At 37.9% G+C, this 17865-nt stretch overlaps 1 protein-coding gene across 1 annotated transcript in view; it reads right to left on the bottom strand.

The window, feature by feature from the left end:
* ARFGEF1 (ADP ribosylation factor guanine nucleotide exchange factor 1) overlaps positions 1 to 17865 on the bottom strand; it is a 100578-nt gene that overhangs the window by 17576 nt on the left and 65137 nt on the right. The window contains exons 18-27 of the mRNA XM_064442586.1: positions 16935 to 17106; positions 15601 to 15752; positions 11849 to 11977; positions 8515 to 8673; positions 7987 to 8137; positions 3167 to 3257; positions 1953 to 1993; positions 1678 to 1847; positions 888 to 1039; positions 554 to 726 (exon numbers count right to left, since the gene is read on the bottom strand). Coding sequence (XP_064298656.1) covers positions 554 to 726; positions 888 to 1039; positions 1678 to 1847; positions 1953 to 1993; positions 3167 to 3257; positions 7987 to 8137; positions 8515 to 8673; positions 11849 to 11977; positions 15601 to 15752; positions 16935 to 17106 — 1390 coding nt within the window. The remainder of the gene's footprint in view (positions 1 to 553; positions 727 to 887; positions 1040 to 1677; positions 1848 to 1952; positions 1994 to 3166; positions 3258 to 7986; positions 8138 to 8514; positions 8674 to 11848; positions 11978 to 15600; positions 15753 to 16934; positions 17107 to 17865) is intronic.

Genomic DNA, 17865 nt, shown 5'->3' with positions numbered 1-17865 from the left:
TCTTCATCAATGCTGAGAAAGTTAGGAACTTGCAGAGGTTGAGACAGAATAAAGAGATCCCTTATAGCACTTAATGCCTGAAATCTAGATTAGAATGGGAAGGGGGCAGGGGGGACAGGGATCATAGAGCAACCTAGTGCAGTACTTTCTCCTAAACAGGGCCATAGACAAGCACAATTCAGAAACAAGGGCAAAGATAAGCAAACAACCTAACAGTAAAATAACTACATATTTTTTTCTAGGCGGGGAAAATCCTTCACTTAAGTGAAAATGTACACATTAAGTAAAATTATCTAAGGCTTGACTTGTTTTAATACAGAATGCTACAGATACTTTTTTTTTTTTAAGCATAAAGACAGACAGATAACTATAATCTTACTGAATTATTTTCAAAAGTATTCTCCCAGAAGATTGGCTGAAAAGTGTGAAACACTGCTTCTAAAGCATGAAGCGGGCTTTACTATGCAGGCTGTAGAGCCAACAGAAAACCAAAGCTTCTCAGTCTCTGGAGTCACATAGACTTTCATGATGTCTGAATATCATCAATACTCACTGACAATGTGTCCTGTAGTCTGGAATGCAAGTTCCACTATACTTTCATCCTGATCTGAGGCTGCCAGATGAAATACTGAAAAAATGTTTTTCCAGCCAGAACGAATGTTAGCAGCCTGGGAATTTACCATCTGTGCAATACACCGTACAACCATGTCTCGAATAGTAGGAGACCTAAATTAAGATAATAAACAATACTTGTTTGCACTAAACTACACGATCAACTGGAACAGTACAACTCTCCAGCAACTGATTTTACAAAAGCAATTTGAAACTTTAATTGCAAAAGTTGGTGCTTATGATCCCAGGCGATTCAGTTAATTGTATGTCATTACCTGTTTCTCTTCATGATATGTTCAAACGGTCTTAGGAAGTCCTTCTGGAATCGGAAATTAGCAAGTTCTCCTTTTTCCAAGAATTTCATTGATAATTGCCTTAATGAGTCTACTGCAAAAATAGCTACATCTTCATTAAGATTGCAGCCAACCTGATAACGCAGAACAGAAATGCATAGTAAGCTTGCATCATAATTCTTACAGATTCAGCCCAAGCTGCCTTCGCATTTGATAATGGAGAACTAAGCAGTACTGGAAAATTAAAAAAATTAAACAGTAGCCAATTCCATAAACTACATTGTTAATGCGCCTCAATAATCCCTAACGAATTCCAGCTATTTTCTACATTATATAACCTAGCATTTCAAACTTTCTAAAAATAAGCTAGCTTATTAGAAAGACTTCAAGAAGCTGTATTAAAAATGCATGTCAAGCATTCACCTGATAAATAATCAACTTAAACTTAACAGGAAACAACCTCTTATCCCAAGCTTCATAAAACACCCCCCAAAATTAGGAGACATAACTAAAGACAGCCAGTTCTAGCCCCAGCTCATGATAAAGACCTTAATATTTACTCCTGCTTTTACATGAACTATATTGTGTACCTGTGTCTTCTCGCAGGCCTGTCCAGCTTTACAATTTTTGTTGTGTTTTAAGCTACTTATACACAAGGACAGTAAAAACAGTATCATTCAGATGAGCACATGCTTTTCCAACAAATCTCTAAGTAGAATTTGTTTCTATCAATAATTCAAGTAGTATGTAGTATAACTGTTAACAGGGATACCTTATTAAAATGATCTCCAATAACTTCCCAGATTCTAGACCACTGTAGCCTTATCCGGCCCATGTTGTAATAAGAAATCTCTACGATCTTCTGTAGACTAAACATTCGAGGGTGGGTAGCAGACAGCAGTTCATCCATAGATACAGCACAAAGCCAGCGAACGAAATCCACTGTTAAATGACCACAGATTTTAATGCAGTACTTTGCCACAGTTTAAGACAAAGTTGCTTTTTAGCTTACAAGGGTAAGAGAAGAAAAAAAAAGATAAAACCTACCAATAGCATTTCCATCCAACCGTGTAGATCCCGTAAATATTCTGTGAAGTGCAGTTTAAGACATTGTTACAATTTCTTAAAAAAGCATCTATTAAACCTGCATTCAAGATCTTTTTAACATATATTGACACCCCCTGACTTATTTATTAAAAAACTATTAGTAGTTGTAGAAAAATACTGAGTTTTGACAATAAAACCAGAAATATTTCAATTGTTTCTAATGTTTAAAAATAACTCCCATAAGCATGCATGGAGTCTGGGAGGTGAGCACTGTTTCTAATACTATCCGCTCATTGACAGTGACTGATGAATAGTGTCAGTAGTCTGTAAACTGTTGGGCCCTGCTCCAAATACAGAAGTCAAACTTCTCCAGAGTGCACAATTCCTATTTACCATGACAAATAGAGACTTGAAACTCTTCCCATTATGAAGAAGGGAAAAATACTACAAACCTAAAGAGCTATTATGTGTTTGACATTAAGCCTCCAGTTCGCTTGATGTGATTTAACTGCAAGGCAACTTTCATTGAACTCACATTGATCTTGCTGCCTGTACTCAATCACAGAAATGGTTGTAAGCCTTCAAAATGATACCCCTTTGTGACTGTCAGTTTTGACAACCATTAAGACAACTGTGTTTTCTGATTTCTTACATGCTGAGAGAGCAAGATCCATTAACACTCCAATCTGATCAGTAATTTATGATATAAACAGGAAATGTTTATGGTATGAATTATGCCTGATCAAATCCAGTTATGATAAATATGATTCATAGAAAGCAAGACTGGAATAATAACAATTTTGGTAATTTCAGACAGCATCTACATAACCTAGAGGAAAGCAGGGAGTCAGTAATTACATTTAGGAGGAGAAGGGTCTGTCAATAATGCTGCCTCCACTAAGGCAAAATGAGATTTGCTAAATGTTACTATATATAGCAAATCAAGATTCACCAGACAGTACAGCAGTCTCCATTCTGCATCTCTCCTGTAATAATTTTATATCAGTGAAAAGCCTTCTTGCCAAATCTTGTTGTGTTCCTTCTTGCAAAAATACTTCCACTCTATAAAAAAGGAAAAAACCTACAAAACTGAAAAGCACCTTCATATTAGGTTTTTCCAAATAGGGGTAAATAATAATGTCCTATTATTAGCACAGGCTATTCAAACATTGCTTTAAAATCTTGAGGTGGCAACAGCAAATTTAATACAATACCTGTCTACAGCAACGACAACACTTTGGGAGCTAGTTTCACCAATGGATTCCTGAATACTTGCTATCTGCTTCCAGTCCACGTTTCCACCAACTACAGTGAACAGAATATGAAAAATGGGTAAGAGATAACACAGAAAGGGCTGGGAAGAAAGGGGAAGAGAAATTGTGCTGTTATCGCTATAATTAAACATTTTTTAAATTCACAAAAAAGAGCAGTATTCATTTCCCTTGCATGAGCTGGGCATCTCCGTGAACAGTTGCACGTCGATCTAAGTCCTAATTCTCTAGAATTTTTGTCCATGTATAAACTACATTAGTTGCAGAAAATTGTCCACATTCGGAACAACTGTATGAATAAACACAAGTGAAAAAAATTCAAGAGCACAAGAACCACACCTTTTTCTCTCCATCTTTCAATGGAGCTTTGGTAATTCTGCTACTGAAAATACACAACATATGATAGAGAATACTGCACAGAGGAGAACTTTTCATGCTTTATTAGCAGCAAGTGAGTAAATCCATCCTGACTGCTTTTCTTTTTAATCATTCACAGAGAAGAGCTCCCACCAAAACTCCATCTTAAAGCTACATCTTAAGTGCAGCAAAATTATCACCTAAAATAGTTAGAAAAATCTGTTAATAAAAATAGCAATATTTACTTTGGAGGCTAGAAACTGTAACCCACACCTGGGAAAGCTCATGTTAAGAAAACACTAATTTCACTGTGACCAAATTTCTGACATTTCTAGCAGTCTCTAAGCCCCCTCCATCAAAAAAAGAGCAGGAATCTTGCAACCATTCTGAGTAATTCCACCTACCCTGTACTTAGGGTTTGGTTGTTTTGTTGGGGTTGTTTGATTTTTTTTTTTCTTAGCCAGCCTATCAGATAGGTAGGGGAGAACAGAAGACTGAAAGAAAGCCAGCAGTTCTGTAAGCCAGCAGTTCTGTTCTCGGAGCTCTGCAGCGACAAAAAGTTCTCATGTTTCAGATTGCCTCCCAAAAGTCTGCCTCAGAATCTTGATGTGCTCCACCACCTGGAGGTGGCTGGAAGGCTGTCCAAACTTGATAAACTAACCTGCCTGAAGTATTTTTCTACGACATTTATGGAGTAACCTTTCTGTACATATATGCATACAATACTAGTCTTATATTAGTATTTCAGCAGTGTATAATACTGTTGGGTTTGATTAAGACTTCTCTTGCAAGCACACAAGATGCTGGTATCAATTAGCTTGAATCTTCATAATGCATCAGCTAAGAAACATATCAAACAAGCAGCCCTGTGAAGTGGATTTGAAGAGCTTTTTCCAGTAAGTCAGGTAACCCTAACTAACTCTGCCAGCTGAGAATTCCTCATTATTGCAGGATTTATAATCAATGCTGGAAAACCTCAACAGCCAGCAGATTTGTATTCCAAATGTTATGAGATCTTTTACAATGAAACATTGAGTCACCTATATAATTCTGCTTTACAGAATACTGATTCCTCAGATTCCCATTTTGGAATTCTTTGCAAGGCACCGCTGTTGTACAGCACTATCTGTTCCCCAGGGCTCAGTACTGGGGCCAGTTTTGTTTAATATCTTTATCAATGATCTGGATGAGGGGATCGAGCGCACCCTCAGTAAGTGTGCAGGCGACACCAAGTTGGGCGGGAGTGTTGATCTGCTGGAGGGCAGGAAGGTTTTACAGAGGGATCAGACAGGCTGGATCGATGGGCTGAGGACAATTGCATGAGGTTTAACAAGGCCAAATGTTGGGTCCTGCACTTGGGTCACAACAACCCCATGCAACGCTACAGGCTTGGGGAGGAGAGCTGCCTGGCAGAGAAGGACCTGGGGATGTTGGTCAACAGCTGGCTGAACATGAGCCAGGACTGTGCCCAGGTGGCCAAGAAGGCCAACAGCATCCTGGCTTTTATCAGGAATAGTGTGACCAGCAGGACTAAAGAAGTGATTGTCCCCCTGTACTCGACACTGGTGAGGCCGCACCTCAGATAGTGTTCAGTTTTGGGCCCCTCAGTACAAGAAGGACATTGCGGTGCTTGAGCATGTCCAGAGAAGGGCAACAAAGCTGGTGAAGGGTCTGGAGAGCAAGTGTTATGAGGAGAGGTTGAGGGAACTGGGGTTGTTTAGTCTGGAAAAGAAGAGGCTGAGGGGAGACCTTATTGCTCTCTACAACTACCTGAAAGGAGGTTGTAGCGAGGTGGGTGTTGGTCTCTTCTCCCACGTCACTAGCGATAGAACAAGAGGAAAGGGCTTCAAGCTGCATCAGGGGAGGTTTAGATTAAATGTTAGAAAAAATTTCTTTCCTGAAAGAAAAATTTAGGAAAAATTTCTTCACCAAAAGGGTTGTCAGGCATTGGAACAGGCTGCCCAGGGAAGTGGTAGAGTCGCCATCCCTGGAGGTATTTAAAAGATGTGTAGACATGGCACTTCAGGGCATGGTATAGCAGCCATGGTAGTCTTGGGTTGACGGTTGAACTTGATGATCCTAGAGGTCTTTTCCAACCTTAATGATTCTATGATTCTATTAAACAGGATTTCTGGTTACCTAAGTAGTACACTTTGGCTATGACCTACTCGTAGCAGCAGGTTTTGTCTTCCAACTTGGTAAATAGAAACTAGAGTAGAAGAAAGCTGAACTTCAAAGTTACAACTCCAAGTAAGACAACATTCCTACCAAAGAAGCAAAGGAATAGACGCTTATTCATTTACTTTTACAAGCCACATGCTTGTGATGCCATGAATTTTCACATAAAACGAAAAAGGGCCACAGCACAAACTTAATGCAAGAGTGATGAAGACATTCCAAGGTAGATCCCTGAAGAATGCACACCTGAATCCTTGTTCAGGCAATAAATGAGCAAAGGGGTTTGGGGCATTGGTTCTGTGTTTTGGTTTTGTGTTTTTTTTTTTTTTTTTTTTTTAAAAGGCCATACACTTCTAACTTAAAGCAAGAAGAGTGAATGCTGCTGCTTATGCATGTCTGATTTTGCAAGCAGATTTGAAAGATGAAGCTTCTGTATCACCCAACTGCAACTTCACTTACTCCAATTAAACAACTGTTTTCCTATAAATTATGTGTCTGTGTATATGGACACATGCACTGTGGGTGCTTCACAGGAATCTAGATTTATAGGAAGGTTGCTAGAAAGCCATCGTTCCAGAGCATACTTCAGAGTGATCACAAAAAGAAAACTGAAGTACCTGCAACATCGGATTTGTGGAGAAGAGTGAAAAAACTAAAACAGCTGAGAAAATGACTATGTTTTAACAGCCTCTAAAAGCGCATGAAAACCAAATTCCTTTGAGATGGGCATTTTCCTATAAGATTTAAGTGATATTATTAAAAAAAAAGTTAAGTTTCCATATGTGCACTGTAACAAGCATTCCAGAAATTCAGTTCAGGCAGAAACATTTTATTCATTGGGCATAGACTATTTTCCTTAGAAACATAGTTGACAGAGGGGAAAAAAGTCTTTATGAGCTGGACCTACACCAACGACCAGCAAGCATGATTTAGAGACACCTGACTACAGTTTACATTCTTGAGCTATTAGGACTTAAAATTTTTAAAGGCCAGTCACTTCAGCTTAGAGGAACTGCCAGCATTTGGAAATAGCAAAGTTGTATAGGTCATCAGGGAACACTAAACTCGAGGATGCATATTAAAAGGGCAGGAAGAAGCTCACTATATGAGATGCTGGCAGACATTAATTTCCAGGCATAAAGTTTCCCTTCAGCAACTCTTGGCGAGGTGAGGGAAGTACAGAGAGGCAGGCCAAAGGAGAGCACAATGGAAAGAAAAGGACTGACTGCAGAATAAGAAAAACTGCCTGAGGAGAACACAAAGCCAGACGATTAGGACTAGTTGAAAGCCAAGCTCACGGAAACTAGTAAAATAATCATTACTCCTCAAAAAAACCAAACAAACCAACCTCCAAAAAACCACACCTTAAAAAAAAGAAAAAAAAAAGAAAAATTCAGGGAACACATAGCTTTGGTTTGGCTGTGGGTGAAGCTGAAGAAGATACTGAGCACCACACTAAAACGGAAACTTTCTAACAGTCAAATGGAGTTATATATACTTCCTTGATGCTTCCACAGTTTCCTAACACCCTACACCTGTATGTCTTTAACCATAGTCCTATATAAAAAAACCCAAACAAACCCAAAAACCCCCAAAAAACATCCAAGACCAAACCAACCTTTTTAAGACAGTTTAAGGTAAGACTTGTATAAATTTCTAGGAAGACAGGAAACATCATCTCATTTATGGAGTAAATTTTGGCTCTCAGGCCAACCTAAAAAAGGCACTTACTCAGTACTGAAGTAACTAAAAGAGAAGGAAGCAGAATTTCAGAATTTAGGCTAAACCTAAGCTAAAAATTTAATCTCCCACTTGGTTTGAATACTGCATATTTCTCATAAAGTTTCATAACAGGCTACTTAACCTACACACACTAACTTGCCTGTTTGGTGAAATACTTGGTGCGCTAATATTGCAGTATTATTAAATCTGGTCATATCATCAACAATCCTTTCTTACTTGGTCAGCTATATTTTAATTGAAATGAACCCTGTATCGTTTTCTTACATTTCCCACTCTCCCATATTAGCAATAACACTTAACAGAGCAAAACAAGTATTCCAGAAATAGGAAAAGGTCTCTTCAAAGCCTAAGAGTTTTAGAAGGACTATTCCATGGTCTTTTGTCTCTGAACCTCACAGTCAACAATAATGAAAACAAAGGACAAACCTTAGTATTTGTCTGAACAAAGCCAGTTAAATGAAGTACTTCGTATCTGCATTACTTACCCAGTCCCAGCCCCACAAATTCATCAGGTGCCTGATCTTTTGTTCCAGTAAAAGAACCTTCCCTGCCACGCACTGTCCCTGAGATGTAGCGAGGTTTTACTCCAGTTCCTATTAACTGTGCCAGTTCAAGTTGACTGATGCATTTCAAAATCTATTCCAGAGAATAAAGAAGTTCTTTATCAACAAAAAATAATGAAATAGTAATAAATAAATAAATATCTTTAGGCAGATCTTTAGAAGAAAAAAATTCTGAACACTCAAGGTCAGACAAATATTTCTGTTCTTCTAAAACAAATATTAATTTAAATACTATTGGATTAGTTTCTCACAATTTTATTTCTCACTTGGACATGTTTTGCTACTTTAATTGGCTGCATAATGTGCAATTCTACATAATGTATGTAGTAAAGTTTATACTTCGCACTTATCTAAAAACCACTGTATTTATATACAAACAAGTACACTGCTGTGTTCAAAGTCAGTACATGCACTTTCTTACAGTTTAAGTAGTACAAAATACTCTTGTACCTCATGCCAGGAATTTCCTAAATAGTTTCCATCTGTATGAGCCACCGTGATGAGAGTTTTAATTGTGTCAATATTCTTCTGCTTCATTTCAGTAATACCAGAACTCACTGTAAGTAATGTAAATCTTGCTAATGCTTGGACATAGGCATCTCTTTCAAGCTACAAGGAAAAAAAAAAATTGTCTTGTAAGTATTTTCTCAGTTTTTTGTTCTTAGTAAAATCCATGAGATTTCAGCAACTACGTCGTTTATGTGTCTTTTCCTAGAACCAGATTTCAAAAAAATTCTACATTGTGAAAATATCTCATGTTCTTCTGTAGTAAGCTGTGGGATAAAATCAGGCTCTCTCTATTCAGGAACATGGAGTGTAACGTCTGACAGCATGGAACACATAGGCTGTTGCTAGGTTTCTGGGTTTAGGCTTTTTGGATTTTTGGGGGGCTTTTTTGGGAAACAGGATGCTGTTGCAGAAGAAATGCAGCTTTTAGCTAAGCTTTTAATATTCATGTACTATACCTGGACCTACTCTGAAAATGCTGCCTTAGCAGGCTCTCTCAAGTTGTAGGATTTTTTTTTTTGGCAACAGAATCTAAATAATGTATCTAAAAGGCATATTTTGCCAATTCCACAGAACTGCTTAAAATTTATTTGATTTAATTTACACCATTTGGAGGACCTCAGAAGCTTGTGAGGCAAGACTGTCATGGGTGGGTAAACAGCAAGTGACCTATAATCTAGGCTGATTAAATCAATTTCACAGAAAAGAATGTTCCACATGTAGGAACCCAATTTTTATGTGTAGAGTATCTACAAATACCAAAGAAAACTCCTCAGATCTCATTGAACCGATTACAAGAGTAAAAAGGGGATTACAGCTGAGCTCATAAGTACGTTTTACTCTCCTGTGATGTATGATCTGAAGGGCATAAAGTGAAATGGTTGTACATCAGAGAAACAAATGACAACTACGAAGTACATTTAACCGTTTGGATATTTTGAAATTAGAAAAGAAAAATCATTGAGCACATAATAAAACCAAAAATATTGGAAAAAAATTCCCAGGAAGAATGTCTGTTTCGTAGAGAAAACACGAATGCCACAACAGCGAGCAATGACAGAAGAGGTAGATTCTCACAGAGCCACACAGCATGGCTGACACGTTCAAACCCAACTACTACAGGGTACACTGGCAGTAGTACAGCAAATGATGTATATGCACAGAAAAATGGAAGCTTCATGGAAAGAGTACTAAGCAAAGAAGCTTTAGAGTCTACAGACTGGGTATCTTACGTAAAAGGAAAAGGTTGTCAGTCCTACCTTCCCTCTCTGTACCATACAGATACCTCCCCCTCTGCCCCTTTTTCTAAGCCAAAGTAGAAGAAAAACAGCTAAACAATGCATCCATCAACAAGAAAGTAAAAACTGATTATATAAGCAAATTAAGTACATCCTTTTGATGAGTATCTTGTCCCACATACATATATACAAAAGCCAGAGTGTATGACAGTCTAAGATTAAAAGCATGAATAATTAAAAGCAGAATCTTTAATTTTGGTTTTAGAAGGGAATATGCATAGGTTGAACTATATTGTGCACTTCGGGAGTTTTCTTTAAAACTAAAAGCCTCTGACTCCCTCCATTATCTCTCAAGGTGTGTAAACTAATGTTAAGTGTTCTTAGACACCAATCTTAACTTCTGTATGTTTATTCAATGAAATAGAAAAGCTGCCAGCACCAGTTAAGCACAAGTGGAAAAACATGCTTCCAACAGCAAAGGTCTCTAAGTCAGCTCAAGTACAAATTTGCCAGTCTCCTTCAAACAACCAGAGCTATCTGGCATCTGAAGTCAGACAACACTGCCATCTCACCAGGACCTTGTGCAATGGAAACATCCTGTAACGTACTGAAATCATGAACAAACCAGTATTGTTTTTAATGATATCAACAAAACCAAATTCCCATAAGAAACCAAGAAGGAGTATCACTTACACTGAAAAGACAAAAACAAGTTTTTAAATTTCAGCAAATGAGAAATGTAGTTTTTTTGAAACACCTCCAGCTCAATCAAGTTTGCCCCAAGCCAATGGAAGGAAGGTACATTCTTGGAGCACAGGGATCTTAAAGCAAACGTGTCCTTGCCCTCCCCACCAAGGCAGATACCACTGCAGGACCGGGAGCTACCCTCTTCAGCTGCTGAAACAGATATTTGTACTAGTTCCACTTTTGCAGCTTAGAAACAAAAATAACAGGAATGTTAATTTCATTGAACAGCTGCAGGCTCCAGGGAAGCCTTTGTTAATCAAATTGTGTCTGTTCAGTTTGAGGGGCAGGGAACACAGTGGAAAGAGAGGAAGGAAACCTTACATGATCTCAAATGGGCTTTTTTAGCAGCTGTATCAGAGGTCCCAGTGTGTCTTTCCACATCAGTGATAGAAAGTTACTGAATTTGCTAAATACAGTTGCCAGGGGAGAGGGAAGCAAAGCATTCGCTAGCTTATCATAGTTCAACAGTTTTTACTTAAAGTTAGTAATGAAAGTTTTTGGGTTTTTTTTTGATTGTTAGGTGGTTTGGGTTTTTTTTTTTTAATGTTTTCAATATACACATGAAATAATTCAATGTCAAACACATGAATTTTGCTTGCCACTCTCTTCAGCTATCCGTACAATGGACTTATGGCAGACCAGTACTCCATTTATTAAGTAATCATCTACAATAACGTAATAGTACATCCACTACCAATTATTTTAAAGTGAAGGGGGGAAAAAAGAGGAAAAAGTAAGCCCAAGTTTAAATCAGAATTAACCTCTGGAGCCAGAGAGTCTGGAATTCTTGGCATTGGGCTTAATGCAAGATACATTCATGCATTACATCAGGAATGACATTTCCAGTGCCATAACTGTTAAAACCGTATCCAATTATAGAAGTCTCAGATTAGTATAATCTCTCTGAAGTTGAGAACAGTATTTCAAACAGTTCACAGAAATACTATTTTACTTACGAAACAGGATAGAAAGACTCATTTTATGAAACATCACAACAAAGCTTTGTAATGAAGCTAGAAAGAAAGCCCTTTGACATAAAAGTAGTCAACTTGTGAGGAAATAAAGATTCAGTACATAGGCATGGCAGCACTTACCACAAAATACCAGGAAAAATAAAGGTCACTTCATTTAAAACACTTTCAGTCAAACATCAGATGAAGTAGTAATTGCAGAAGCAGGCAGCCTCTAGGTATTGCAGTGCATAGCTTCAGCAACAAGGACTCTTAGAACATCACTAACATTTTGCTGGCACATAAATCAAAGTATTGTCTCAATCTTAATTTTTTTTTTACCTGAATGTTGAAAATGCAAGCAATCCTGATTGCACATCGTATACCCTCCAGACATAGAGAGGCAACTTCTGTGTCATCACAGTCCTGCAGACCCACACTGAATGCAGCTAGAAAAGGTGTCCATGCCAACTGGAACATACGCAAAATAAAAGTTACTTTCGCAACTGCTAGTACTTGAAGGAAATGTTATAGTTTCAACATCTTGCTAAAGTATAAATTCCATCCTTAACTCACATCATTAACCTTGAAGTTGCCTTTTGCCAAAAGGAAATGGAACAAAATAGACATGAAACATAGAATAGGACAGAAGTAATGCAGATTGATGCTCCCCTTAGAAGCACTCTCCCTCAGCAACCAACACACACAACCATCTTCAGGTAGCTGAAAAAAAAGCAAACAAAACCCAAACCCCAAAGCTATGTCTGTTAGATGCCTATTAGAGTTTCATTATTCCTGGGATAACCTTTATCTTTCTTCAGTGAGAAATAAAGATAGAGTTAATAGTTATTGCAAGAACCAACACAGCATATAATAGATTCCTTTATGATAAAAGGCACGTACTGAAGGAAGACAAGTTTGTCCTGATAACACCAGATGGAAAAAACCCCAATTGGTAGGGTAAAACAGGGCAGCACACTAAAATTCCACTAAAATTACAGTAAGACAACAACAGTAAGAGACAGGGTATGACTCTTTCCTTGATATCTCTGCTTTTAATGTTGTTGCCCTCAGCCCTCCATCTTTTTGTATCTAAGCCACTGTTGATGTTTCCCATTCCTCTTGCCTTAGGTGGGACCGAGAGCATAACACACTCAACTAAAAGTTATTGCAGGAGAGTCCATATGGTCCTGTCCTTGTGGTTGAGGCTCCCTCTCCCACAGGCATTAAAACCAGTCAGAAGATGCAGAAGATCCTGACGTAACTACACATGGTTATGGAGAGGAAACCCCAGGGTATCCAGAACAATTTTAGACAGAATTTTACCTGAAGTCACCCAGATGAAATACAGAGTCAACAGGCACAGCAGGGAGCAACAGATGTCACACTTAATTTCATAATAAAATGATGCACCACAGAGCTTTGGTTTCATTTCAACCAGCAATTCTAAAAACACTACCTCAGAAAAGCATTTAACGCTTGCACACACCAAACCATAACTCTGGGACAGTATTAAAGGTATCAGATTAACTCCTAGATCCAGGACTTAATTCCCTATAGCGTGACCTTTAAAGGTCCCTTCCAAACTATTCTATGATTCTATGTTCCAGAATTATGTTGCTTCCCCCCCACTTCTAATTTTTCATTCAGATTGAAACTGGAACTAATCTTAAAAATTGCAAAAGTGAAATACTTTCAGAACTATCTAGAGATCTGTATAGTATGCTTTGTAACGAGATTTACGCTGTTATAATAGACTATTTTGTCATTAAAAGGTGAAAATTAAGCCTCTAAAATAGGCAATCAATTCAGGGCTGCTTAGGTGAGTGCATAAAGTGAATTTTTGATCTCTTTTAATCATTTAGCAAATCTATTTGTAAATGTAGTTAATGATAAATTTTACACTGGCATCAATGGATGAAAGAGATAGCCAGTAATTTATAAAGTTTTGCTGAAATAAAAATTAAAAAGTCTAAAGAAAAATGTGAAATTTAACTTCCTCAGTTCTCACTTTTTTGAGAAGACAGCTCTCTGTTCAACATATTACATTGTCCTCAGTACTTTAATTAGTTCATGAACGTGCTCAAGTAAGAAGGCGGCTAATTCTTGGCTCTTTCACAAAATAGGTTTAGGGTGTTAATTTACTCTGATGCTTCATATTTTGCTCCTTCAAAATGGATTTTTGCAAATGTACTTTTCAGAAAATGGATTTTGCAAATCTACTTTTCGGATACTAAAGGCTAGGAATGTTATAGAGTAATAGGGCTGGTATCTTAACGAAAAATAGTCTATGAATTTTACAGAAGCCTGCATGAGGCTGAGGGAAGACCACCTCGTTCTCTACAACTACCTGAAAGAAGGCTGTAGCGAGGTAGGTGTTGGTGGTCTCTTTTGCCAGGTAACAAGTAACAGTACAAGAGGAAATCACCTCAAGTTGTGCCAGGGGAGGTGTAGATTGGATATTAGGAAAAATTTCTTCACCAAAAGGGTTGTCAAGCATTGGAACAGGCTGCCCAGAGAGGTGGTTGAGTCACCATCCCTGGAGGTGTGGATGTGGTGCTGGGGAACATAGTTTAGCAGTGGACTTGGTAAGTTAACAGTTGGACTTGATGATCCTATGGGTCTTTTCCAACCTAAATGATTCTGTGATTCTTGAATCTGGGCCTGGAGCTCAACCTGACCTCAGAGCACTCCAGGGAACCACTTCTTTAATGTAGTGGTAGTGGTCTAAGAATTTACCTCCCTGAAGCAGTTCACAAAAGGATCATATGAGGACCAGTACCTGCAGAAGGGCAGCAAATGAGAGCATGTGGTAAGGGCGCAACAATTTATTTCAGTGGCAGTTAACTGTAATGAGTTAGTTATGCCAAAGTTAATATTCAATACCATACTGAGGCATAATGCACTACTGAATACACTCAGTATCTACAAATCTGAATCACTGGTATGGAAAGGGCATTTGGGATGTAGACAGCTTTGCACCAACACAATGGGGAAGACAGGTGTTGCCCTGGTTTCAGCTGGGATAATTTTCTTCCTAGTAGTTGGTACAGTGCTGTGTTTTGGATTTAGTATGAGAATAATGTTGATAACATACTTATGTTTTAGTTGTTGCTAAGTAATGCTTACACTAGTGAAGGACTTCTCAGCTTCTCATGTCCTGCCAGGGAGAAGCTGGGAGGGGGCACAGCCAGGACAGCTGACCCCAACTGCCCAAAGGGGTATTCCATACTATGTGACATCATGCTCCATATATAAACTGTGGGGGGAGTTGGCTGGGGGGAGGGGTGGGGCGGCAACTGTGGCTCAGGAACTGGCTGGGCACCAGTCAGCAGGTGGTGAGCAATTTCATTGTGCATCACTTACTTTGTATATTCTTTTACCATTACGATTTCCCCTTCCTCCCTTTCCTGTCAACACACAAATTTTACTTCCCACCCCACCCCCAATTCTCTCCCCCATCCCACTGCAGGGGGGCAGGGGGGACTGAGCAAACAGCTGTCTGTTGTTTAGCTGCTTGTTGGGTTAAACCACAACAGGTTTTTAGAATAATGGTTTAACACAGGTCCAGCTACCTCCCAATACTAGATGACAGTCCTAGCCTTTCTGAAATATAAATTTGCAACAGACAACATTAGACAGAAATTTGTTCTGATATTTGCTCCCCCCAAAGGCAACGAAGTAATCTCCCTTAGAAGCAGTAAGAGGGACTCAAACAATGAACTGGGATTAGTCATGTCTCACTTATTAATCTGTTGTTTTGACTACACCTCCACACCCGATATAAAAATCCTATCATTTCAAGTTTTTAACTACTCTTTGTACTTTTGTCCCCTCAACATACTCCTCATAACTCCTCCATTATATCAAGATGCTGCTTCTATCAGCATGGAAACTTCTTAAATCCCAGGGTAAATGAAACTGGAGTAGAAGGCTCAAAATCCCACCTTTCCTGTAGCAAGTTAAATAACTTACAAAATGATCAAAACATACAAGACACAAATCTTTAGTATTTTCAACAAATTCTGTCAGTCAGCATTTGGTATTAAGAAACTATGTGATATTCCAGGTAATTATCTAAATATGTATCTTACCTTAAACATGGGTCTCACATGCTCCAGGTGTGTTGCACTAGTAAAAGGTGCCTGAACATGGCTCACTGCCTCCATGAGAGCTTTAGCTGTTTTAGCCATTTGTTCCATTTCCAAATTATATAGGAGCCTTCTCTGCTTTTCACTAGCAACACCTGTAAACACATATTTTCCTCTTATTTGTGCGTCTTTAGCAGGAATATAATAATTTTAATTTTTTCAATAAGTGCCATACTCAGATGCATTTTTTGGGTATTGTATTTACTTTCTGAAATTACCACACCAGCAAGTTACTTGTTTTACAATATAGACAAAATTTAACTTCAGGCAAACTTATGTATGAAATGCAACCTAATTTTAAATGTTTACAGAATTTTAAGATTTGCACAACAAATACTTCTTCTCCATCACCTCAACTGACAGCATAAATATCACATCCACTAAGCTATCAAAGCGAACAGCAATTTCATAGCAATCCATCCAAACAGAAAAAAATACGTGGACCTCCTTTTTCTGAGTGAGAACTACCTTAATCACCTTTACATTTCAGTAATGGAACATCCATCTCGTCACAAAACTAAACCCCAGTAGAATGTAATAATCACCTTACTTAAATTACAATAAAAACTTTATGCTAATTGAACGAACATTGAAAATAAGAGGGATTCTTTTTTCCAGATGTGAATTTCCTGTAAGCAATCTCTTCATAAGGCTAACCCAGGACTTAATAGTATACAAATTTGAGTATGTTGGGAAAAAGTCCAGTCTCTCAATGTGGAAAAGCTAGAATGAGTAAAATCTTGATCCTTACACTGTGCAAAACACAAAAAAAGTTTTTCTGGTATTTGAGAGAGGAGAAGAGAAAGAATTTTAAAAGTGCAGAAATTAGGTCCCATGACACTAAATAATGCAAAATTTTCAAAGACGACAGACTGGTTATTGCAGAAAAATACAACGGTTACCTTAGAAATAGAAGGCACAGCCAACATGTTTGTTCTGCACTATGCCTATCAGCAACACTGTTACTTCATGAAGCCCTCAAACGCATTTCCCTATATGCTGCTGTTCAACAGCAAAATCTGCCTTCTCCATAGTCAATGCCCTGAATTCCAGTAATTCAGGTGCAAAGGGAAGTGAAAATAAGCAGTTGAATTTAACACAGATTTGAAGGTAGCATCATGCATTTATGTTAAAAGCAGAATATGAAATTAGAAGTTAGGACTCATTTTGAGTTAAGCAAGTGATGCTTGCTTCATTCATCTCATTTTAAAAAGGGGATAGCTTCATGAAACTGAAGAGCCAGCACTTTGAAGAAAGCTAACATTGCAACTACTTACTTTGTTTACTGGATTTTGTGGGTATTGTTAACTCTTTTGTTTCTTTCATTGAAATCTTCTTTCCAGCTATTTCATTATAGATAGCAGACAAGTATTCTTCAGGGAGATCTTTACTGTCATTGATACCTCTATTCATTTTAATATACTGTTCTTTTGTCATTTTATTCTTAACCTGAAACCCAGAAAGAAGCTATTAATATCAACAAATGAGGCAAGGTCATAGCAGTTACAATGCTGCCTATAAAGCAGCCAAACACATGAAAAGTTACCACCAAGGACAAACCTGCTGATTCAGAAAACATTTTTAAGTATCCAAAATATGCAAGACTTCACTGTCAAATCTAGATAATAATGCAAGGCCATGTGGACAATACAACACTCAAACATTCAGTAGGATCTGTAGATCAATTACATGTATATTAAAAAAAGGCATTTTACCTTGTCATACAGACCAAGCTATCTATTTTAAACATAACCTCATAAGAGTTCAATACTCTTTCCAGATTTTGCTTAAATAAATGATGATGGCTAATCACCACAACTTTGAATATTATGCACTGCAGAAGTGAGCTGTATTTATCAAAATAAAGCTGATTTTTTCAAACAGACTGAAATGAGGAGCAGATGTGTTAAAAATCAATGGGTAAGTAATTACACAAGTTCTGGCTTGACTGTAGGTTAGATCACTACTGTGAGTGCTGTAATAGGAAAGCAAATCCACACAATTCGTATTCGACACAGTGTAGGGAAATGAGACCTAACACAAAAGTCTAACCAAAACAACTCAAAAAATCTCACCACCCACGACACACAAAAAAATTATTTAAAAGATGCACAAACGTAAGCTACCCTATTTCTTACACACATATCAGTGTTGAGCTGATTATCAACGTTTTACAACTACATCGTCAAAGCCTGGAAGTTAGATGTC

The sequence above is a fragment of the Phalacrocorax carbo genome, chromosome 2 (assembly GCF_963921805.1).
Source record: "Phalacrocorax carbo chromosome 2, bPhaCar2.1, whole genome shotgun sequence".
Classification (NCBI taxonomy): Eukaryota; Metazoa; Chordata; class Aves; order Suliformes; family Phalacrocoracidae; genus Phalacrocorax; species Phalacrocorax carbo.
This window is presented reverse-complemented; position numbering and strand designations above follow the sequence as displayed.